This window comes from Pseudopodoces humilis, chromosome 3 (genome assembly GCF_049639895.1).
Source record: "Pseudopodoces humilis isolate 2021_Gansu_Grassland_sample_001 chromosome 3, ASM4963989v1, whole genome shotgun sequence".
Lineage (NCBI taxonomy): Eukaryota > Metazoa > Chordata > Aves > Passeriformes > Paridae > Pseudopodoces > Pseudopodoces humilis.
Genome location: NC_142202.1, coordinates 104,881,541 through 104,906,160, shown reverse-complemented (window position 1 = coordinate 104,906,160; position 24,620 = coordinate 104,881,541). Strand labels below are relative to the sequence as shown.

The window sequence follows — 24,620 nt, the reverse complement described above, 5'->3', positions numbered from 1 at the left end:
TGGAAACTTATTCTTGAATCATCCATCTTTCTTCTATTGGCTGTGACTGACAGAGCCATAGCCCCAACTGTTCCTGTAATATGGAAAAAAGTAAATGAGTTCTCAAGAGACTCCTGAGAGTTAACCCTCACTTCATCCCTCAGGGGCTGTTATACCAAACCCTGACCTCACTGGAGTTGTTTTTATTTGTTCAGTGAGGCTGCCAAGAGACGAGGGCAGTGCCACACAATGCAGGATGCTGGAACAGGAAGGGGAAGTGCATGGTCTAGAACTGTGCACCAAAGTCTCAGGAAAATTAGTTTCAATTCTTCATTTCAAAGACATCCTGTTTAGGCTACAGATAGCTCACTTCTGGTTTTCAGGACCACATTTCATTCCTGATCTGTGAAAGAACAGTGCTGGCATGCCCTGACTTGCAGAGGTGTAGAGAGGGTGAATTCTGAAAGGTTGTGAGGTGTTTTGGGGCTATCCAAGCAGTGTGGTTTTTTGTCAGTACGCATTGGTTTAGTTGCCCCTGGGAGGTGGTGCTGGACGTGTTACCCAGTCTGTTGTATCCCTTACTCTCACGGAGGAACTTCCCTGGTCTGCCAGTCCTTTTCCAGCTGCTGGCAGCACAACACCATTGTTCACAGGAGGGATGCTGCCATGGTGCCGTTGTGTGCTGCTGGTTGATGTTATGAAAGATGCTGAGGTGTCCTTAAGCCCTACAGTCAAATGGACAACATGGCAAAGGATAGGAGTCTCCTTCCTGCTCTCTGCTTATCACTTCTTCCTGGAAGGGGCTGGTAACCAGGACCCCTCACAAGGACCCTTTCTGGAAGTTGATATGAACATCAAACTTCCCTCCATGTACAGTCCTCTGGCACTATCATACCAGCTTTTGCTCTTTCAAACACCCCCACGTGACTTTGTTCTGTGCCCAAAGCATGTCATTAGCACCAGTTCAGGCTATGACTTTGCAGAACTCTAGCACAATCCTCATGTCATTTCAAGCACTTTGAACTTAAAAACAGATGCAGAATAAACATAAATTCCAGAATGCCACAGAGAGCAAGGAAAGACCAAGTGTTTTAAAGTATGGATACAGTCCTGCACCAGCCCTCTTGTTCAGCAGGGTAGGTGTGTGTGCTGCCTCCTGTGCTCATGGCACCACTGCTGTGGAATTCAGAGTCAAAATCCTTCCAAAGTGTCTTTGTTTGAAAAGACAGGTGTCTGCTAAGGAAGGCAGAAACCTCCCTTGAAATTAAAAAACATAAACCACCCCCCCCACCTCCAAATTTTTATAATCTTGAAATCAAGGGGCTCACTGGCAAAGATATGGGAGTAGGAATAATAGTTCTTTACTACAAAAATTAAAATAAAAATGCAGTAGTACAAAAAAAACCCAAACCCACTGACAGAGTCCGAATATAACCTGACACCCTGTTGGTCAGGGTTTTGGATCATGTAGAAGGGTGTAGTTTTCCTCTGAAGGCCCAGTGGTGGTGTTGATGGGTCCTGTTTTCCTCTGGGAATCCAGTAGAGAAAGGCTGCCTGTGGTGTTCCAATTCTCAGGTTATATCCAGGTAGGAATGCTTGGCTCCTCCTCCTGGGTGGAGCATCTCACAATGGGATGATGTAATTTTATCAGTCATGCAGTGAGACTCAATGGCCCATTAACAGAAGATCCCCCTGGAGTTCTGAGGGATGGGCCATGGAAGAGCTAAAGAACACTGCTCCACCTGGTTTTAACAGATGGCAATAAAATACATACTTCTGGTTACATCTTGCACTGCACCCCAAGACAAAAAGCCACTCTGTCACTGCCCTCCTCAGCTGTACATGGGAGAGAAATTACAATGACAGATTCGTGGGTTGAGTTAAGGACAGGGGGAGATCATTCACCAGTGACTGTCACAGGCAAAACAGGCTCCACTTGGGGAAACGAACTGAATTTATTACCAGTAAAATCAGAGCAGGATAATGAGAAATAAAATTGAATTATAAAATACCTTCCCCCTATGCCTTCCTTCTTCCTGGACTTAACTTTGCTCCTGATTTTCTCTACTTCCCCACCAGCAGTGCAGGTGGATGGGGAATGGGGGCTGGGATCACTTCATCACCAGTTGTCTCTGCTGTTCCTTCTCAGGGGGAGGACTCCTCACATCCTTCTCCCTTGGGGTCACAAGTCCTACCAGCAAACCTGCTCCAGCATGGTCTGCTCTGTCAGTGGGCCACAGGAGCCTGCTCCAGTGTGGGGTCTCCACAGGGTCACAGCCTCCTTCAGGCATCCCCTGATCCAGGTTGGGATCCTCCACAGGCTGCAGGAGGATCTCTGCTCCCCCACAGACCTCCATGGGCTGCAGGGGCACAGCTGCCTCAGCAGGGGAATTTCTGCTCTGGGGCCTGGAACATCTCTGGAACATTAACTGCCCTGGGTATCTGCAGGACTGTTTCTCAAACATTCTCATTCTCTCCTGGCTGCAGTTGCAGAATAGTTTTTCCCCCTTACCTGTGCTCTCGCAGAGGCACTACCACCATGGCTGGTGGCTCAGCCTTTGCCACTGAGGAGTCCCTGCCTGGCACTGGCTCTGTCGGACAAGGGGAAGCTTCCAGCAATTTCTCACAGAAGCAACCCCTGTAGCTCCAGCCCGCTACCAAAACCTTGCCATGCAAACTCAGTACAGCAGGTACCAGTGTCTCTTCAAAGAGCAAAGGAAAATGAAGAGACAGGAGTAAGACCTGGAGCTGGGTGGGCAGCATGAAGGGACTTGGCTACAAGAAGATTTCAGCCCTGTAAATCAGCATTTTGACCATATCTGATGTACTGTACGTTTACAACCACGCTGACCCTGTGCTGTTTGTTCTCTGTCCTGGCTGCGTGACATGTGAAAGGTCTGCTATAGCATTTCTGCTTATGGATCCAAATCCTGAAGTGCCCTGGGTCTGTGTTTTCTGTCTGTAATGATCATTCTTCTTCCAACACTGCTATAGGTACTGTAACATGAGGGAGTGAAAGCTCAAAACATTGTGCAATTAATTGTAATCACTACTCCCCTGCTTTCATCAGCATAATTTCAGCACTTTTCCAGTTGTCCCTCTTACTGACACAGATCAGTGATACAATTTGTGTTCCCTCTCCGTATTCAACCAAGGATCTTCCTTTACCAAACCTCAGGTATTTTCTCACATCTTCAACTTACTAGATGGTGCAAGATTCTTCACAGCATAGAGCTTTAATGTTCTTTGAATGCATTTAGGGTTTGTGAGTCATCAAACTCACCCAAAGGATCAAGTTAGCTCACAGGTGAGGGACCAGTAGCTAAACCTGGCTCACACTGTGAGTGACCAGTAGCTGGAAAGAGCTCTCCTTGACTGTTGGAGCTCTATGTTTGTTGCTTTTTGTCCTCACACAAGCCTGAGATCTCATGTCATCCGGGGTATGAGAGCCTGAGATGTTTACCAGCATTTCTACCCACAGTCTGTGTTCCCTGATCCATTTTCCCTGCTGCACCCCTTGCAGCACAGGGATCTTCAGTGTTTAATGCAGCCATCTCAAGGGGCTGGTGGGCAGGAGCAGAGCATCAGGTGGTTGAGCAGGAGCAAAGAGTGGCATCTGCAGGGAGTCAGTTGTGTGGATCTACAGGCTCATGTTGTTTGTGTCAAGTCATAATCCTCTGGGGATGTGAAATGCTAGCTGGAGGCCTGAGATCATCTATCTGAAGAGTGCTGTGGGAATAGCAAGTGTCCTCTGGCTGGGCTGAGCTCAGAGATTTTTTGCCAGTAGGAGGGGAGTGAATTTTTTTAAGATTTTGGAATATTGTCATGGCTGCCAAATAACACCAGCAACTGAGTTGGATCGTGTGCATAAGCCAGAGCACTTGTGAAGACTACTCATTTCTCCTTCTACTCATTTCTCTTTCTACTCATTTCTCCTTCTTTCAGTCACGTGTTATGGCTTGCTGGCACTTGGCAGGTTCTAGTGATTCAGTGCCCAGCCCTGTTGTGCTCTCCAAGGGATTTGTGGTGCTGGACCCCCCTCCAGCCTGACAGCCAGCTGCTGGCACACTGATCTCAGTGCCCAGCCCCTGGAATTACTGATCTTGCAAAAGCTTCTCTGCTGAGAAACCAAGCTAGTTAGCAATAAGATCATAAATAGGAATCCAATATAAAAAATGCAGAATTTTGTCAGCCGTTTTTCTGTTTTCAGCAGAAAGCAGCCCCTAGGCAGCCGCCACTGCAGAGCCTCAGATTGTTGCTTAGGAAGGAGAGATTGTGTCTGGCGTGCTCCCTGGTGTGACTGTTCCTACAGTCTGACCTCCAGCAGTGTCTGCAACATCGCAAGTGGAATTGCTTCATGCAATAGGTATATCCATGGCCTAGGGAATATTTCACCCAGAGCAATTTTATCTTACCTCCATTAAAAAAAAAACACAAGAAACCTGTAGGCAGGAAAGCAGTGTTCCCTTTTTATGGAAGATGCTTTGATGTCATGAGCAGCAGGAGGGGCAGCAGCCGGAGCACAGCACTGTGTCTACAACAGCAGTGTCATTTAGCCCTGACAATGTCTCACTGTGTCCTTCTCTCTTGTAGCTCCTGTGGAGCCGTCTCTGAGTTGTGGTGAGATGTTTGTTTTACCCATGGCACAGCCAAGAGGAAAAAGTGACCTCTGTGAACAGCAAGATGTGGGGGAGGGAAGGCAGTGGGGAACCTGGCTCAGCCCCATCATTCCTCCTCGAGTTGATGCAAATCCTGCTTGGCTGTTGCTGGAATCTGCTCACTGCTGTGGTAACTGGCTTGGTAAACTCAAGCTTTTCATAAGCTCTTTAGATTTGGTGTGACAGGTATGTCAGAAAAAATTTTAGACTGGAAGATCATGTGCAGGTTGCTAGAGGTTTTCTGTAGGCTGGGGGTTGGTCCGTGCAGGTACCAGGCAAAGAAAAGGAGAGCTACCCTTCAGACTGAGTTTTAAATGGAGCGTCAGGGATTAGAGAGGCCAGACGTTTTTTAAGCAAACATCCTCTATCCTGTTTGAAGCTTTTCTGTTCACAGACAGAGAAAAATTAGAGTTGTGTCTGCAGTCTGGGCTCTTGTATCCCTTCTGCTTTAGGATGTGATTGGGAGGGAATTCAGGTGAGGCAGTGGCAAAGTGGACATTATCTTCTCCTGAGGAGCACAGTGTGAGTCCAGGGAACTGGATGGCATTCTGTTGTGAGGAGGTAGAGATTTAATAACCCAAAGTTAAAACTTTGGTAAGTAGAGGTAGCAGTTACAAACAGGCTGCCTGTTGTTGGAAAGAGGCACCAAAGAGTTGCCAAGGCCTGCAGTGAGACAACGCTTTAAAATTTGCAGTGTTAAGCTGAAAAGGTTTAGATGAGGTACAAGTATGGTAAAGGTGGTGAGACGCTGGCCTGGAGAAGCTGTGGATGCCCCACCCCTGGAAGTGAGCAGGGCCAGGTTGGATGGGGCTCTGAGCAACCTAATGATAGGTGTCCCTGTACACAACAGGGGGGTTGGAATAGGTGATGTTAATGTCCACCCCAACCCAAACCATTTTGTGACTCTGCTGTTCCATGAGGTGTGAGTGCTCAACACATCTGAGAATGAGGTATCAGCTATTCACATGTTCAGTGCTTTTTCAGAAAATAGATCTAACAAGAAGCTACAGAAGTATGTTCATGTCAGGAGCGGAGCAGGTTTCACCATTTCAGGGTTGAAGAAACCAATCACTTCTCCAAAATGGTTGCTATTTGCATTTGTCACTTTTAGTTGCTACTTGTAAGAATTCTCAGCATGACATTGCATACTTTTGGTACCTTTAATTCCCTCTTTGTGAGGCCTTAATTTTAAGTGTTTGCTCCCAAAGCTGTTGAGAGTGTGGCAGAAAATATGCTTACAAGCAAGATTTTTTCACACGCTGTTTCAGCTTGGGTGACTCAGATTGTGAAGCTTCTCAGGATGTTTTGTGAAGAACATCTCATAAAGGGACAATGTTGGTTGATTTCATTACAGTGGTCAAATTTAAATTCTTGTGGCACATTTTATTGCTGAGTAATACTGCATATATACATCACTTTACAGGCATGCAACGCAGTACTTAGTAAAGAATTTGTTAGTTTTGGAGCTACAGACTTGCAGCAATCATTAATTAATGTAAGAGAATGGATTTTTTTTTTCTTAGAGTATTATTTTTATGGGTTTAAAAGAAAGCTTCCTGAGAAATAACTCTTAAAATGTAGCTATTCCTGAAAGTAACTCCTTTAGCTTGAATTTTACTTTAAAGGAAATAAACCAAGGGATAATGTCTTGCAGAATTTTTTTAAGTCCAAATTGTTCTCCCTCATTGTATTTCCTGATAAAGCTTTGTTTCTTCAGAAAGATTTTGCATTTATTTAAGATTTGACATGAATTTTGCCTTTGATTGAAAATGGAGTTGTAAATGTTGTTTCTTTTTAGGGGCTAATAGTTACAGCTAGTTGTCATTTGTGATCAGCTTCAACTTCTCCTCTTTCTCTTGTGTTGCCTCTGCTTAGTTCTATCCTTTTTTTTTCCCCTTACCTTTTCTCATCTGCATTTTCCCACTTTTGCAGTGAAGTTTCCTGTTTCTCCTTCAGTTACTGCCTGTGGTCTTTTTCAAAAGCATAATTTGACCAATGATAATAATCTTTAGGGTTAAAGCAGAAAAAGAAGAGTCCAGAACAGAGGTCTGGAGAGTAAGAGGTACATGATGTGAAGAAGAGTGTTCAAGATGACAAGGAGGCCTTATTGTCAGTCTGGAGGATAAGGCAGCCCTGCAGATTCTGGAGGTGGAGCAAGAAAATGTCTGATACTGGCCAGAAAACTGGGGAAATGAAGAGGAGGGATGAAAAGGGGGAAGAGGATGGAATGGGGCAGAAATTGTAAAGGCTGGACATAAGGAAAATAAAAGGTTCACCAGAAGAGGGAAGCAGAGCAAAAATCAATGTTTCTCGCCTTTTACCAATTTGAAACCAAGTCCTGCCAGACATGTAAACAGAGAAAGAGAATTAATGGCATGATAAAAGCTGGTATGCATCAGGCCCTGATGCTACCATCATAATGATTGCCTTGTAGCTCTTTTACTAATTCATACACAGACATAATATTCTTGTCTCCTTGTTCTACCAAAAGATTGTTGTGGTTTTATCCCCCATAGCTTGAGGCATTTGAGTGTCCAAGTTAAGGCAGAGATGGCTCAGGATCTCTACAGAGATGCAGGTTCCTGCAATGGTGCAGTGAGATCACTGAAGGACCTGGAGGAGAGAAACTTCCATTGTCCTGTACCTGCTTTAGGAGAAAATGGTAGGAATTTTCAGGATGGCTGTGTCACACTTTGGGTAAGATACCATTATTTATCAAGGCTGTACATCCATGAAAAAAAAAAATAGCATGATTCTGGGCAGATTTTGGTAATAAATGCTCTTTTAATTACTAACTGATTATATCTGATAATTTGGCTTCTATAATTTTACTGAGCATCAAAGCAATGCTCAATGGCCCATGCTTGTGTTCTGCTTTTTTAACTTTTCTGATTTCTAAAATAGCTTTATTTTTAGCCCCTGTAACCTCCCTGGAGTTCTAAAATGTATTGAGTAGTTACATCCAGGGTGCAGAAAATGCCTGGCTGTTTTTTTCCAAAACACCTTAGTATGTGTTATCTGGTATTGCATATCTGAAAATGTTCATCATTAACATGAGTATTAGGATAAGAAAAATTTCAGTGTTGTCAGAAACCCTGAAAGTAACCATTTTGCTGCTTTGCAGATGAAACCCAAAATACTAGTGAGTATTTTTGGCTTTTTCACATCATTATTGACAGCTTTATTATGCTTCTTTCTTTCTGGACCACTGTGGTTTAATTTAGTTATGATTATGTCTTGAAACTTGTTTTTTGTTGTCTGTAACTTGTTTCAGCAAGTCTTACACTCTGGTTTAGTCTAAAAAATCAGAGGAAAATTATAAAGAAATTTTCTTTATGTTAATTTTCCTTCTTTGCAATCTCCTCTGTAACCCTACTTCTCTTGCCAGGCTTATGAGTGCTTCAGTGATTTATTAGTTATTTAGTTGAAAACATTTTAGGAAATGTTTCTGTATTATGATTATTGCTAATGAGCTGTGTACTAATCCATCTGTGGTCTTCTTATCTGCTTTCAAATTACGTTGGAAAATTATATCATCAGAAAACTTGAGGACAGATTATAAACACAGCTTGCTTTTGTTTAGGAAGAACAGGTACTCTTGCTTCTGAACCCTTCAGAAAAATCTCTTCACAAAAGCAGGTCCCTGGATGGCAGCTGAACTCTTGAAAATCTGTTCCTTCAGGCTTTCTTTCCATCTGTTGCTCTACTGGAACAATAATCCAAGGCTGACCTAATCTCAGAGCTGCAGTAGACAAACTTTGCAACTGAATACTCTTGTTCCAAATGATTTCTAATTGGAGATTTATGCCATCAATTACACATTATCTTACTTTGGGACATGCCAAAGCCATTTCAAATACTGTAAATTAGCGTGATGTCCACAAGAAAAAGATTGCTGTGTGAGGTAATGTATCCCTGCAGCCAGCACTTGTCCTGGTGGCTTAATGCTTAGGAGTGAGGCTGTGTGAGCTGATTGGCTTCAAATTTCTATTTGGCATCCCTTGGCCAGAGCGATTGAGAATGACCCCTTTTGTCCTGTCTGTTATTATCAGGCAGCTCTGGAAAATGAGCACTGTTGAGTGAAAAGAAAGCAGCAGATGACATTTTGTTTTCTGCATAAACTAGTGTATGGGATCTTTGTTTTTCAGATGTGGTTTTCAAGAAGATGTGCTAATATTGCTGCTACTCTAGCTGTAGCTCTTTTGTTCAAGCCTGAACATAGATTTGTGGGAATTGGGATGTCCATTTATATTAGTGAGTTCTTCCTTTGTAAAATTCCATGGATACCTAATATATGAGTATGTATATTCTGAATAAGGCTTTTTTTTTTTTTTTAATATTACTGTAACATTCCTTTTCTGAAGCATAATCTTATTTCTATAAAAAAGAGATGGCCATATTTTCAGAATAATAACATCTGAAAACTTTTGCTTGTGTGCTGAGGTTACATGTGCTCTGGAAAAGAACGCTCACTGTTTTAACCCAGCAGTGAGCATGGGGCAGGAACTCCTCTCTGTAGAGAGCACAGTTGATAAACTGTGATTTAAACCAGCATCACGCAGCATTGGATCTGTTTCCAGTGCTATCACACACAGGTCTGGAAATCTTCTGACTTTGGACTGTCTTAGTCATCCTCGTGGCTGTTTTCCACAGCTGACCTGAAAGCTCTTGTGCATTGCTGCTGTGCCAGCGAGACCTGGAGGCTGCCAGATGAGTGACCCTACATTGTGTCAGAAAACAGTAACAGGAGAACTGTGCCCACAGAGAGGTTTGAAAGTGTCTGCATACAGGGTTTTGTTGACATTTTCATGGATGATTTGAGGATAATGTGGGATCGAAGAGTCTCAGCTGGACTTTTGAGTGTTCCAGCAGCCTGACTGGGTGGATTTGTGTACTCTAATTTTTGATCATCCAGTTTTGATCCATGTCAGTTAGGAGGCCAGTCTTTATGTACAGTCACTTAGGAGGCTTCTTTTTAGTCAGAGCAGGAGACAGGAGTGTTATTTGAATTATTCTCACAGTGCATCCTGTGTAGGCATCAGTAACCACAACTGGGTGAATAGTTCCTGTTGAATAAAGGATACATCATCTTTAGGGCTGGTTTGGTTTTTGTTAAGGTTTTAAAAGCCACTAGAGTGATGTTCCAAAAGCTCACTTGTTTCATAAATGAAGAAATAGCAATAATACAGGTCATCTTCTGCCAGCCTGATGCTGGTAGTTTCAAAATGTCAGATGCCAAGGTTGTGAACATGATGTATGAAGAAGGTGCTAATGAAGTGCAGGGAACACTTAATGTTCCTTCATTTCTGTCTTCCCCAAATAGTCTACATTCCTGCACAAGTTTACTGCACCCTGGTACATCATGATCATCGAACTAGCTGTCCTTGCAGCTTCTCCTCTGCATGCCTGCCAGCTTGGGGCTTCACAATCAGCTCAGCTCCAGCAGAGTCCCTGGGCCCTGCTTGTGGGGAGGTAGCACCAATATACAGAGAGGGGATGGGTGGGCAGGCAGATGCACACTCAGGCCAGCTGCAGACCTGTCTCTGAAACGTCTCACACCCCCCTTCTCATCCATTAACCTCTTCTCAGCAGTACAGTCTGGACTGGCACAGCTAAATACAGAACTGTGGGAATCCTGTTTCCCACACAGGGACTGACCTCAGCAGTGTCCCTATATGGATATACTGGAATTACTTGGCAGTCCAGCAGTGTCTTCCTTAGAAGGGTAGTGAGGGGAAACAACTTGAAGGCAGAAAAACAACTTCCCGCTGTTCCTACCAGTACCAGTCAAGCCCAGTGGGTCTGGCCCCATGCCCTGTAGCTGCCAGTGGAGTCCCCAGGCCAACAGAGTGTGTCAGTGGGCTGGTTTGGTGGCCAGGCTACATAGAAGGTTGTTACCAGGACTTTTCAGTTCCATTATTTCTGTTTTACATGCTGTTCTTTATGACACTGTGATTCTCTTCCTTTCTTTGATGTTTCCCACCATACTGGTACTGTTTACTACAAATACTTGAGCTAACTAACAGTAAATTCCTTGCTAATTTCTCTGGGGTGGAGATCTGTTGCTTGACAATATACTGGCTCATGTATATAATTACCTGTGCCATGATGGGCTCTTATGCATCAGGAGAACTCTTGTAATTCTCTAAATGGACAGGGGATCTTGACAAAGACTTTTGGCAGTCTGTAGGTTGGCAAATCCTCATGTATATTGGCATTCACCTCTCAAAGAATACTTTGTGAGGCGTGAATTATACAAATAAAGATTGCTTCTTCCCTAGTAGATATTTGTGTTTACTAATTTTTTTAATCAGTTTCTCAGCACTGAAAGACTCAGTCCTACTGTTCCTCTGGTTTTGTTGTTGTTTGTTTTACCTTTTCCTTTAATACTTAGGCTCATTTGAGTGATAGATCCCTTAATACAGTTAATAAAGCAATGCATTTGAGTTTATGTAGGTCTCCTGGGTGAAAGCTGCCTGTATGTATTATAACCTCAGATTTTGACAGGTTTTGGAAGAAGGGTCTTCTACAGATGTTTCAGTTTGAAGCAGTTCCTTGGAGCTGCGCTTTCATAAGTAGCTCAAATTCAGAAGTTACTCAAGGCATATCCCTAATGAATATGAATGCAAAAAAAGAAATTCATTAAACTTTCTTCTGCTTTAAAATGAAGGATTTTGTCATAAATAATACTTGCTGACACCTGCAGATACCTTTAGAGTATCAAATAGGGTATATTTCCAAATGAAGCAATATTTAAGCTCTGAATGGGGCTTGCTTTTAGGCTGCATTTGCCACAAATGGTGGTAGCAAGGTAATACCATCGGTGAGTTGCAGTTTGTTGATAATAAACTTGCGAAAATAACTGGAAGTAACTGAACTCCTCTTTTGTGTGCAGCTGTAATTGGAAGAGGATTTTACAAGACTCTTTAATGTAGTTGGAATGTGTGCGTAATCTTTTGACCTTGTTCTTAGTTTTTGATGACTATGGCATGTTAAGTGCTGATAATTGGGTTTGCTCTAGGCTGAAACCTGACCTGCTCTCTGCAGAGGAGAAGATCAGATCTTCTATTGGAAGAGGCACTCAGAGGGCTACCTTGGAAGTTGCTGGGCCAGGGCTGCTGAGAGTAAAGATCTCTAAAATACGGCAATTACTTTGGAAGGACTTGCTCTCCTAGGGACTGCTTTTCTTTCCGCCTAGTTTGAATTGGACTTTTCACCCAAAGGTTTTTGTCCTCCAAATTTCCTTTTCTGTGCCATCTGGTTTGCCTCATAACTCAAGGTTATGTGACCAAGCCTTATTGTGAGAGCTGCCTTGTAGCTTCACCTGGTGGAATGTGAGTCCTGGGTATGACAGCAGGAGTTCTCACTCTGCCCTGCGAAGGGGAGACAACTCTCTTTGTTTAAGCCATGTGCAAATGAAGGGAGTGTCTAATGCCTCTATGGAAGGAGTATGAAGCAACCATTAACAGCAGCAGGAAATGGAGCCAAAGGGATCAGTGCAGTAGATCAACTTGCACTCTGTATTTCAAGCCATCCTTTTCTGTCTGTCTCAAACAGTGTTGCTGCAACTGATTTTATTTTAAGCTTTTTGTGTGGGAGGAGTAAAACTGCTTAAGTGTTTCTGAGTAGTTGCACAGTACAGTATTGTTAGTGCTGCTTTTCCCATTCCCATTGTGGTGCTTGACAAATATTAAGAATACAAAACATGGGTCCAGCTAGGAAATGCCAGACCAACAGTCCCTCCAGCTCAGTATCCTATTCCTGCTAGCAATTAACAGATGCCTGTCTATCTTTGTATAAACCTTTCCTAGCCTCCCACCATCTATTTTCAGCTTATGAGACTTTCTAGCCATAAATCTTGCTTGTTAAATGAAGAGTTGCAGCTAACTTTATTTTCTCTTACCTTTTAGAACTAAAAAAGCAAAGAAGGTACCTGCTTCTCCAGCCAAGGAAGAGAAGCCCAAATTAACCATTTTTGAAGAGGAGGTGGATTCAAATGAAGGACTCTTTGGCCCAGAAAAAGATTTCTCAGCAATTGGTCTCAGAAGAAAGATGAAAGAGAGTAAATCTGTTCTATATTTGTATATACACAGATTGTTTTATCTAAAACAATAATTTGTGATATGATATGATATGATATGATATATACTATAATATAATATAATATAATATAATATAATATAATATAATATAATATAATATAATATAATATAATATAATATAATATAATATAATATAATATAACTGGACCTTTAAATTACAGTGATGCATAGTATACAGGCTGAATAATGACCTGGAAATGTTAAGGCAAATTTTCAGTTTAGCAGAAACATTTAGAATCATTCATAAAGAACAAATGAAACCTGTAGCCCCCATAGCTGTTCTCTGTAAACATTTTGAACTGGGATATTAAGTTCTGTGGGAGCTGGCTGTCCCACAGTCACTCAGGCCACACTAACAAGACTAATGTGACCTACTTTTGAGTGCTAGGAAAAAGCAGATTTACCAAGTCCTTAGAGTGCAGAGTATGTGCACTTTGTGGACTGGAGGTCTTTGGGAAAAAAATAATTGTGTACATGATCTGTTTTTTCAACCCAGCTAGCCAGTTTTACTAGTTGGTGTTGGTGCAGCTGTTGTGTTACATAGCATGATTTAAATACAGCAGCTTCTGATTCCCCTTTCTAGATCTGAAGTTATTTGAAGACCCAGACCTCGGTGGAGTGGTGAGACTGGGCGACTCACTGCTGCTGCCAGCTGCCTGTGAGCACAGCAAGGATGTGCTGAGCAGGGATCCTGAGGAGGACACTGAGGAACTGCTGAGGTACTCATCTCAAACCTGTCATACGGGATGAAGGTGGTCTGAGATGTTACTTAATCTTGAAAGAGATGAATTTAGGGACAAAGCTTAAATACTCAGAAAGCAAACTGTGAATCATTACTTGTATTGACAAGTAAAGTGAAAGATGTGTGTCATGGAGCTTGGATATCAAACACATCAAAAAGGAAGTTAGGAAGGCCCTTTGGGGTGCAAGGACTTGTTCTGTGACTCCAAAGGATGAGCCTTGGAAGGCCCAAGGTGTGCTATCTTGTTCTTGTTTTCTAACATGACACTTCTGCTTTCTGCAAACAATCCACAGGGAACCTGACTTCCATTGTGAAAAGTGGGGAGCAAAGCCCAGAGGTAAAAAGCAGTTCAGCTTCAGGGTCCTGAAATCAGGGGATCTTGCCACAGGAAGAATGATTTTCATGCTGATGGCTCACAGGCTTCTGTCCATGCTTCCAGGAGGGATCCTGTGCATATCTCCACAGCAGTAAAGGACTCTTTATCATCCTGTATTTAATTTTTAATCTAGTGGGAAGGAGGGCTGGAGCTCAGAGTTGCAGGAGGGTATAATACATTTCTTCTCCCTTGGTAGTGTAGCACTGGAACACATCAGCACATAATGTGTTTATCCCTGACATCTCTCTCACAGGGCTGGTTTGCCTGCACTGATAATCCTCAAGAGATCAAGCAGGGAACCAGTGCTTGGAGAGACACAGGGAATCTGTGCTGCATTAATGAGTCAAATTCATTCCTTCTGGGTCTCAAGCTGGCATCTGAATGATGAGACCAGCCTGCTTCCAGTGCTAATTTGTGTCACCCAGCTCCTGTTAGGATGTATGATTTCCACAGCAGGTACTAAACCCAGGAGAGGCACTCTGTGTGTGGTTTCAGACTTCTGAAGCAGGTATTTTGCAGATGTTGGCTTTCTATGCATGGAAGAGTGCTGGCTATCTCAGCAGGAATACCTTACTAATGACTTACTTTAAATAAGAGTTAAATTGTGCTGGGTGCCATCTTGCATTACACCCTGACATGACCCACCTGATGTTTATAGAAGCTGATGGGGCAGGACATGACCTGATTGCATGCTGTGGTACACTGGGAGCAAACACACGTGTGCTTGCAATGTTTTCTTGTCTGCTAGTGATCTTACCATACAGCACTTCACCCAGAGTGTTCATATGACTAGAGGAGAAGGGCCTGTTCCAGTGCACTCCTTGCATTCTTATCCACTAGAGAGAACTTCTCCATCTGTCGTGTTCATGTCTTTTGGATTATTTATGTTCAAAGAAAGGTCTCTGAAGTCTGCTCTGAGACCAATAGACCATGCTTTCAGACCAGTTTGGGATTATCAACAACAGCAGCACACCCAGATGGTTATGGGAACCCATGGGAAAAGATTTAATTTATTTTAAATTCCAGTAGTTTTTGTTTATTCCTGATTTGTTGCAGTGTTTCCAATAGTTGCTAAGTTGTCAAGATCCAGTTGGAAATGAATACATGTAATGAAGCAGAAAATCATTCCAGTGGTCCAATGGGAAAGTTGCTATGGAAATCCAGAGGCAATTCCTGGCTGTGCAAGAGGTACAGGCAGTTAGGTCAGGATCTGTTAGCCTGTTCCAGGTCACCTAACACCCTCTGAAATAGCCCTGGTAAACCCAGTTCATGGTGTTATCTGCACATCATAGAGGGCTGGTGAGCTCAGTGCAAGGCAGTTGAGGGTGAAGAAGAAGCTGCTGTCCAAGAGGGGAGGAGTGGCAGTGCTGTTTTAACCTAATGTAACACTTCACCTCTTCTCTATGCAAATTCACTGCAGTTACCTGAAACCCCACAGCTGAACTTTCTCCAGTGGTAGGGCAAAATGCGCTTTGTTTTCTGTTCAGCTGGAAGCCTCAGCAGAACAGTCAGGTCTCATAAATGTAGAGGCAGCATTTGAATCCTCTCTCACCTTCCCTTCCCACCAAAGTGGTGTAGGGCAGTACCACAGCTTCTTTTCCAGGCAGTGACCCTTTGTGGTGAGAAAATGTTCAACATAAGCTGCACTCTGCAATCTCCCTGGCACAGGAGCTTGAGCTTATTTTGAAACATAAGAAATAAGTCTTGCCTTTGCCCTGTATGTTTTGACAATTTCTCTCCTTTCCCAAAAGGGATGGAAGAAATCTCTCCACAGCCCTCAGATCAGAGTAGCTGTGACAACCTATTCCTTTAGCAGGCTAGAGCTGGATATGCTACTAGAAATGGAAACATCTTAGTCTCTTAGTCAGTTATATCATACCGAAGGTTTACCTGGACACATTTTGTTAAGATCTAGGACTGTCCTGAGCTATGATGCACCAGCCTGTCCCTGGTAGGTCCAGAAATTGGATATGTTCACTGCACTCCAGTGGAGTAGCTGAATAATGCAGATGTGGGAGCTCTTCACTGATGTAGTGAACATTCACATGTACCTCAGGGCCTGCTCACGTGTGTGTGGTAGATCTGAGAAGTGTCTGACTCACTGTGACTCACGGACAGAGTTAGAAGAGAGCTGCCTAAGGCAGAGGAGGGCAGAACCTTCCTCCAAAGGGGGATGGGAAGAAGATAATATTTAGAGCAGAACACAGGAGCAGCCAAATCCTTTGTGATCTTTATGGTCCCAGAATGGCTGTAGCAGCACAGCAGTGTCAGCACAGCAGTGACTCCTCAGCAGTGGCTGTAACTCATGAGGCAGAGGCTGTTAAGGAGACAAATGAGTCTGCAAAATGTGTGTGGGCCGTGCTTGTCACAACATGAGGGAAGAGAGGATCTGATAAACATTCTCATTGCAAACTGAGGACTGTGCTGTCTGTGGATACTTGCTCGTATGAAATGAAAAGTACTGTTTTAAATAAAATCACCAACTTTGCATTAACAAGTGCGGAGTGTTGAGAAGAACCAATTGCTTTGAAAGTGCAATGGGAAACTTCATGGGCTTTATCTCATGTGTCTCTACAAAGCAGATTCCTGAAGAGGCCAAAGTCTGCTCTCCTGAAATCCAGGGTACTGAGTTTGCTGAGCACCCTCTTCACTGTCCTGAGAAACTCAAACTCCATTTCATGGTCACTGCAGCCCAGCTGCCCTTGAGCTTCACATTCTCCTCCAGCCCTTCCTCATTGGTTAGAGCGAGGTTAGCTCCTTTGTTACTTGGAGAAGTAAATTTGCCTCAGTGCATTAGAGGGACCTCCTGAATTGCTTAAGCCCTGCAGGTTGTCCTTCCAACAGATATTGGGGTGGTCAAAGTCCTCTGTGAGGACCAAGGTTTGTGAATGTGAAGCTGCTCCTGTCTGTAGAGTACCCCATCCACTCACTCTTCCTGCTCAGGTGGCTGTAGCAAACCCCCACTATAATGTCACCTGTCCCTGCCTTCCCTTTAATCCTGACCCCTGAGTTATTGGATGGCTCCTCATCTGAGGCTCATGGCTGAGCTCTATGCACTCCAGCTGGTCACTGGCAGAGAGGGTGACAGTCCCTCCTCACGTCCCCTGCCTGTCTCCTTCCTGAAGAGCCTGTGTCCTTCCATTCCAACTCTCCAGTCCCAGGACCCATCCCACCATGTCTCCATGATGCCAGTGAGACCATAGCCCTGCAGGCATGCACTCTTTTGCCTCATTAATCTCAATCGTGCCTGCCTGGTGTGATGGATCAGGTTTTTGTGGAAAACCAATGCTGGAATTGATCCTGTGAATGTTGCAGCAGCTCTGTGTGCCCACAGAATTACATGAATTATCACACATCCTAGCCTGAAATAATTATCACAGCTGTCTGAGCAGCCTTTTAGGAGAGATTTAATTAGCTTCACCTTTGAGAATGAATAGGGAGCTGAGATGGAAGGAAGCAGCTGTCAGCACAACATTTGTCTTTTTCCAGTACTGGAAAAAAGTGTCAGCAGCAGGATCCCAGTTCTACTGCCCTGTGATGGCAGATCTGGTCTGCTTCTTCTTAAGATTACACTGATAACCCTTTCCAGGAGCATTGTACTTTTTAAGGCTGAGGCTATTTGTGAAAGTGCCCTCCAGATGCCATTCAGTCCATAGAGCTTCTTGAGCAGGTTTGTTGGCTTCAAGTTTGCCAAGGAACTGTTGCCACCCTTGAAGCAGAAAAAGTTTGTGTGTTCTTCTTTCAGTAGGCATTAGCAGATGCTGAATTCAGAGAGTAATACATCTTCAAACTCTTCAGGAGTCCTGTGGAGCAGCATCTCCAGCACCAATGCTCACTGTCCTGAGAGTATGACAGCACTATAGTTGGAAAACAAAAAAAAAGAAGCTTCAGAGGCTTTGTATGTAGATCCTTTGGGGAGAGGGTTATTTAGACAATGTACAGCTGGAACAGAAGGTTGTAAAAACTGAGTCAGAAATTTTCTGACGACTCTAGGTCAGTTTCTCTTGTTTGCTATGATGGAACTGTGTGGAAAGGTCCTTGATTTGGCTGCAGTAGGTTACAGAAAAGCAAATTCTTCTGTGATGGTTTTCAAGAGTTTATTTATTTTATTCATGTGATGTATTGGGATACTACTTACAAACATTAGAAAAGCTATAAAGTAAACTTGCCAACAAAACAATAGGTTTTTTGGTAGACCGGAAACATTAATCCTTGCTTCATCCCTAGGAACATGTACAGGTTGTGTAGAATAATGCACAGAGGTGGTGTGGTGTCCTAGTGTAGCAAGAGATGCTTTTGCTGGGCTTGAGACCCACCAGACTTCAATCATCTCACACCAGGTTGTTTACATTTTTGAGAGACATCATCAGCTCAAGGGGAAAAGCTGCCTGCTCTCCCTGCCACAGCTGTGCCTTTGGCTGGTGATTGAGGAACTTTCTAGAGAGGACAGAAAGAGAGGTTTGAATTTTTTCAGACTGGAAAAATTGACTTTTCTCATTTCCTAGGTGAGTGATGTAACCAGCAGGCTGATTTCTTCAGAGGGCTTCTTGTGGGACTTACCTGCACTGAGCCTGTTCTCTGGCACTTGGCCCAGCTGCACCACTGGGCTGTATCCATGCTGTTGGACTCTGCAGCTGCACAGCAAGGGGACTGTGTGCAGCTGCCTCCAGGGAATGGTCCCTGTCCCACACCACCTTTGCGTTGTGCCAGAGAGTTTTTTGGAGGGTTAATCCCTCCCAGACCACAGTCATGCCAGTGGTTCTTGTAGCATTTAAACAATACAGACTGTCACATTCCAGTGTCCAGACGTATTTCCTGGCCCTGGTTAAAATACCACTGGGAATTTACCTGTAATAGATTGCAGAGGAAAGCTGAAGCAGCAGGAGAGAGACCTCCTTCATGGCCCCCAGTGGTTGGCATTCCTGGGGTTAACTCCAGCCTGTGTCTTTCTCTGCACCTTGCTGGTAGGCTCTCCTGACCACAGTAAATGTGGTGGGCAACAGATACTTTGAAGTCTCCTGCCTATTTTTGGGCACAAGTCTTTTCCTAAGTTGTAGATGTGATGTTACAGCACTCCCCAAGGCTTCACTAAGGTATCTCTTGCACTTGGAATTAACACCAGACAAAATAAAGATAATAAGATAGCAAAAGATGAAAGTCTGTTCTGCAAGAACTGCAGTTAGTTGCACAACTGAGTTTCAAGCATGAGCCTTTCAGATACTTTAGCAAATTATGGGAGTCTTTGTCTCTTGCTTTCATTACAGATTCTCCTCATTAAAGCATTCCCAGCAAGCAGAGGTCACTGTCCCCATCATGCTGTACATGCAGACAGTCATTCTTGTCTCATAGATCTGGTCTAGAGAGAAGGGACAAAGTCCAGAGAAATGGCATTTAAAATGTTGATGTTCTTGTGGCAGCTGCATCTGTCTCCAAGTCAGAACTCATTTACTGTCTGGAAGTCCACATGCCAGCAGTCATGAAGGGCTTTGTGACAGCCTTTCTCCAGTAAGGGCTTTGATTGCTTTCTGTGTCAGAGAGAATTTCCACCAGTAGAGTCTGTGAATCAGCACAACAATATGGCAGGAATTTTAAACAATATGACACTGCTTTTCTTTTACAGAAAGAGACTAATTAAAGAATGATTAATTACATGGATTCTCTGCCTGATTGTCTATAAAAAGATGGGGAGGGAAGGTTCTTCCTTTAATCTTGTTTCAGAATAGTTCCTTGATTTTTTTCTTCTTCCTCCTGTCCCGGAGTTAAATGTGGTGGTAGTTATGCACTGTAACAATTCATTTGCTTTCAAGAAATAGAAGTCCTTGTTTCTATCTCTGCCTGAGGCATTTTGCATTTTACCTCTTTAGTTTTGCAAAGACAGTTGTATCTTATATGATCAAACAGCAGTGGATCAAACAGCTTGTCTAGCACTGCAGCACTGAAAAGCAGGTTTTGAGAGAAAGACCACGAATTATCTGCTGTGTTCTCTCTAAGAGGCTTCTGTCTAACCAAGGCCTTGAAAAAATCCAGGACAGAAAAAGGAAATTACATAATCCTCTTCCAGACTTTCTTCTGCAGAATCTTTGTCTTAAAAACAGAACACCAAACCCCCACCCCCTAAAGACCCCCACAGCCTACTGGACTGGATCTTTTGGGGGTATTTTTTGGTTGTGCTCGAGTGGTTTTATTGCTGTGATTAGCACGGGAGTAGAGAATTCAGGAAGTTGCACCATCCTATCAGGTTAGTGAGCTGGATTTGCTGCTGCCCTTTCTGGGTAGTGCATCTAGTTCAAAATCCTTCTTCCTCCATATGGTCTTCATGTATATTGTGCATTGTTCCTCTGCTTATTATGTTTTCTGTTATTTAAGACCAAAACTTTATGACATGGATGCTGATACAGTCACTATTTGTTCATGCCAAGAAGGGAGGCTTCAGAAATACTAGCCCTAACAAGTTTTGTTTATTACACAGCAAAGAGAACAAGAACATGTCTTGGCAATGTGATCACAGGTGTGATACCTGTTGGATAGCAGAGTTGTCAACAAAAGGAAAGGCCTGGGCTTAAATGTAATTGATTTCTTTGTAGATGAGGAATTTAGGAATACATTGAGTGTGTTTTATGAGTTAAGTAGGGTATGTCACTGACAAGTAATCATGGAAAATAAATCAGAAATCTTACCTAAATAAAAAAGAATATAATCACAGTTACTGAGAGGATAAAAGTTGAGGGTCTGCCTGTTGGAGTACCACAGGTACAGTTCAAGTTGCAGAACTCTGGGGTAGTGAATGATTCTGTCCATCAGCTGGTTCAGGTATTCCCTAGTTTTAGATATCAGTGTTTATGATACTGATTTTGCAAGAGTAGCTTTGGTTAAAAGTGATTCTTTTTAGTTTCCCTTTGGGAGTCACAAGGAGATCTGTCTGACTTCAGAAATGGTTTTACCTTAAAGAGTTCTGGCCGTCTGTACACCAGAAAATTTAGGCTAATCCTGATTGACTTCAGGGCCAGTTCTTGGTAGTTTGTCTCAATTTGAGCTGTACAGTTGTAAGTTCTTCACAGGTTGTAATGAGGGTGAACACAAAAAAGAAACCCTTGAAATTATGCAGTTTATCTTAGTAATAGTGGGCTCCTTAGCTTGAGGGGGCTGTAGCTCTTGAAATACCTATGGTTTTAATATTCAAACAATATTCACTGGGGATGGAGGAATAAAGTGTCTCAGAGATGTTGTTTCTTTGATCATGTTCCTGGTCATCCTGGACAGTTGCCTCCCAAATCTGTTGCTTCCCAAATTATGGAAAAGGTCAGCTCTACTTCTAACTGTCTGCAGAAAGCCCCACCAGTTGTACTGTTGTGTGGTAGAGGCATTTACAGTACCTCTCCTAAGGCAACTGGTGAACAAAGAGAGAAAGGGAGGAATCATTGTCACATTTAGGAAACAGAAATTATCCCAGTGGTTTCACAGGGGTCTGGGTAACCTCCCAAGATGCCTCATTGCCTGGAAATGAGGAAGTTATAAACTGGATATTAGGAAAAGGCCTTTCACCCAGAGGGTGGCTGGGCACTGGACCAGAGGCTCCTCAGGGCAGTGGTCACAGCAGCAAACCTGACAGAGCTCAAAGAGCATTTGGACGATGCTCTCAGGCACAAGTTGTGATCCTTGGGATATCCTGTACAGGGCCAGGAGTTGGACTGATGGGTCCCTTCCAGCTCAGGATATTCAATGGTCCCATGATTCTAACTACAAAAGGCAAATGAGAGGAAGAACCAAAAAATACATGACATGAAATTATTTATTTGTGCGCCAGGGACTGCCTACCTACGGTTAATGGAGAAGAAGAAACTAAAAAGGCATCTTCCTTAGACTCCAGTACCATATCCTGTTCCAGTGAGTGGAGCTGCAGGAGAGCATCTTTCTTTTTCTTTACTCCATATTTTGATGTTCCAAAAGCACACAGTTCTTGGAGCCACAAGATAATCTGTGATAAGGGCTCTGTTAAAATCTTCTAACAGCTCACGTGGGAACAGAGTTGGGCAGGCACAGCCTGCTGCATATCTGATGAGATCAAACAATGCAGGTAGAAAATACCCTGAACTGTTTGAGGTGTTCTGGGTTATTTCAGTGGGAATCAGAAGCAAATTATCACCAAAAAGAGTTGTTGTATATGGTCACAGACTGCAAAACTTCTTCAGTGTCCTGGAACCAAATATGAACATGAAATTTTTTAATTCATTAGTGTTTACAGTTTCTCATGATTGAGTGTGGGGATGCTCAGTCTCAATTTTGGGTGATGGGAATGAAGAGGAAACAGTGTCGAATGTGGATAATTTTACTTTCCCATGAAAATTTATGGAGAAGCAAAGCATCCTGTCACAAATCAAAAACATTTGTTTCCCAAACTAAAATTAAGTTTGGTGGTTTTGGTAATCACAAATTGCCTTCAATTTAGACATTTGAAAACATGCTGTAAAGTTAATTTGTATAGCTTGTGTGAACTGAAAAGCCACATCATAAAAAACATGGTTCTTACAGAAACTTCTCTGAAGAAAGAACTTTATCAGAGTAGATCCTTTCCTGCAAAAAGTTTTGTTTTGAAAGATTGCATTTTCTTACAAAACAAAAAGCAATTCAGACATTCCCAGAATGTTATTGATGTTTTCTTTTCATTCCAGAGTTGAAGATGATTTTGAGAAACTCTTGGAGGTTACCTCCAAACCAAAACCTAAGGTCCCACCAAAACCTCAGAAGCCAGCAGTTGCCCCCAGGAGCACTAATTCACCTTCACTGGCAAAGCAGAAGGAAAACAGAATTCAGACGATGAATGAAGTGGACATTCTCCAGTATATCCAGGAAAATGAATCTATCAACAACCAGGATACCAGTCTTTTTTGATCATATGTATTTTTAAAACGTGAGGATGCCTCCTTGGCTCCACCTTCCAGTGAGCTCAAGTGAAAGCAGCAAGAATTAACCAGGTGTTTCTACTGTCAAAGTGCTTGTTTGTGTACCAGGATACAGAGAGCAGCAAGTTTGAGCAGCAGAACCTCCCCATGACGTTTTCCAGACAGTGCAGCTGTGATTTAATATTGCCTTAGATTTTCAGGGTTTTACAGGGAATGTGGACAAGGATGTAGCACTACAGATTGTCTACTGCTATTTTAGTATCAACATTGTACAGTTTTGGCCAGTTGATTGAAAATGGTGAAGATGTTGTACACATGGCAGCTGTGAATAATGTCCAACAAATGGTCTGAGGCATGATAGGATGCTGTTCCTGTCATTTTTAGATGTTTTTCAGCTCAGTGGAAAGGCTATTTTCCTTTTATCCAGTGCATTTTTGTAGCAGCCTTTTCCTCCCTGACTGATACTTTGGTAATTTTTAACAGGAACTGCTAAATATAGTTAACAGTTCCTCTGTCTTTCCATGGAGCACTGAAATCCCAGCTAAGCCTGACAATCTGCTGCCTTAATTGCTGCACAAATGCCAACTTGTAAGAGAACTTTAGGCCTGCAAAGACCACACTATGCATCTCTGATTCCTGGGAAGAATAGCAGATGACTGAGGGTGGCTAAGAACACTCTCCAGACACAGATGGAGGTTGCAGTGTGTAGGAGGTTCGGGTGTTGTAGGACTCCTGTGAACTCCAGATTCACAAGGGCTAATTTTTTTCCAGCCAAGTCTTCCTGGACTCCCACTGTAGTTAGTGGAGAGAGAGAGATTTTTCCAGGAGGTCATTCAGTGCAGGTGTGTTAATGGAGGAAATCTGAATTGCTCTCTGGAGTCACTCTTTCTCTCCTATTTCTTCACTTCTTCCAGAATTTTTAAGGACCAGCCATTGTGATCAATTCCACTAAACTAAAATGAGTTTGTGTGATAAGATGGTGGTCTGTTCTTTACCATGTGATGGTTAAAACAAGGGAAGACAAACATGGCATTATCTAGAGGAAAAAAATAGGAAGAAAATATAATGAAGAAATTTTAATATGCAGGAAGAGAAAAGCTTTGTAGAATAGGTATCCAAGAATTTCCCTTTTCTTGCTGAACTCAGGCACACTGGTTGAAGATACCAAATTTACATCTAATGTGGGTTGATACCTGCTGTCATGCAGAGATTCCTGAACTCATTCCATGTGTGGTCTAGCTAGAGATGAAGACAAGCTCCCCAGAGGCAAAATTTTAATATATTTAAGCCATATTATCATCCCAGTATTTGCCTTGCTAATATAGAACAAAATAAATATAAAGCATTATATATTTTTAATAATGAAATTATTTCTATTAGCATTTCCTTTTTAAGCCAGTGGAAAATACTATGAAGGTATTTTGCTTTGATGGGACAGATAAAATATAACCATTGGTTCTCCTCTGTGTGTGGTATGTTTTACTATAATAAAACATTTTGCTAACCTGCAGGTGTTGTTGCTGTTGTTCTCTAGGTTGTACATAGCAGCAAAGAATCGATTCATTTCAGCTGAGGAGGAGTGCTATGTGTTATTAAAGTGTAAATAACTATGAAACCAAAAATGTAGCTGTGCTCATATTTCCTTTGAGAGCAGCTAAAGGCAGAACCAAAGGTACTACCTGGTCCTGTCTGTCCCTCCAGTGTCCTGGTGCAATTACGAATAAAAAGGTGAATAAAAGCAGTGAGGAGAAAATAAATGCCATGCCCAAGAACAGGCAGGGAATAGCAGGCAGGAAGAAATAATTCAGGGCACTTCCTGTTGCACTCCCTGCTGTCATGAACAGCCACTGTATTTAACTGAGG

General features: G+C 42.8%; 1 protein-coding gene across 1 annotated transcript in view; it reads left to right on the top strand.

Annotated features, from left to right (window-relative positions):
* HS1BP3 (HCLS1 binding protein 3) overlaps positions 1 to 24,221 on the top strand; it is a 55,581-nt gene extending 31,360 nt beyond the window's left edge. The window contains exons 5-7 of the mRNA XM_005521834.3: positions 12,548 to 12,699; positions 13,323 to 13,458; positions 22,527 to 24,221. Coding sequence (XP_005521891.1) covers positions 12,548 to 12,699; positions 13,323 to 13,458; positions 22,527 to 22,746 — 508 coding nt within the window. The 3' untranslated portion in view covers positions 22,747 to 24,221. The remainder of the gene's footprint in view (positions 1 to 12,547; positions 12,700 to 13,322; positions 13,459 to 22,526) is intronic.
* The last annotated feature ends 399 nt before the right edge of the window (positions 24,222 to 24,620 follow it).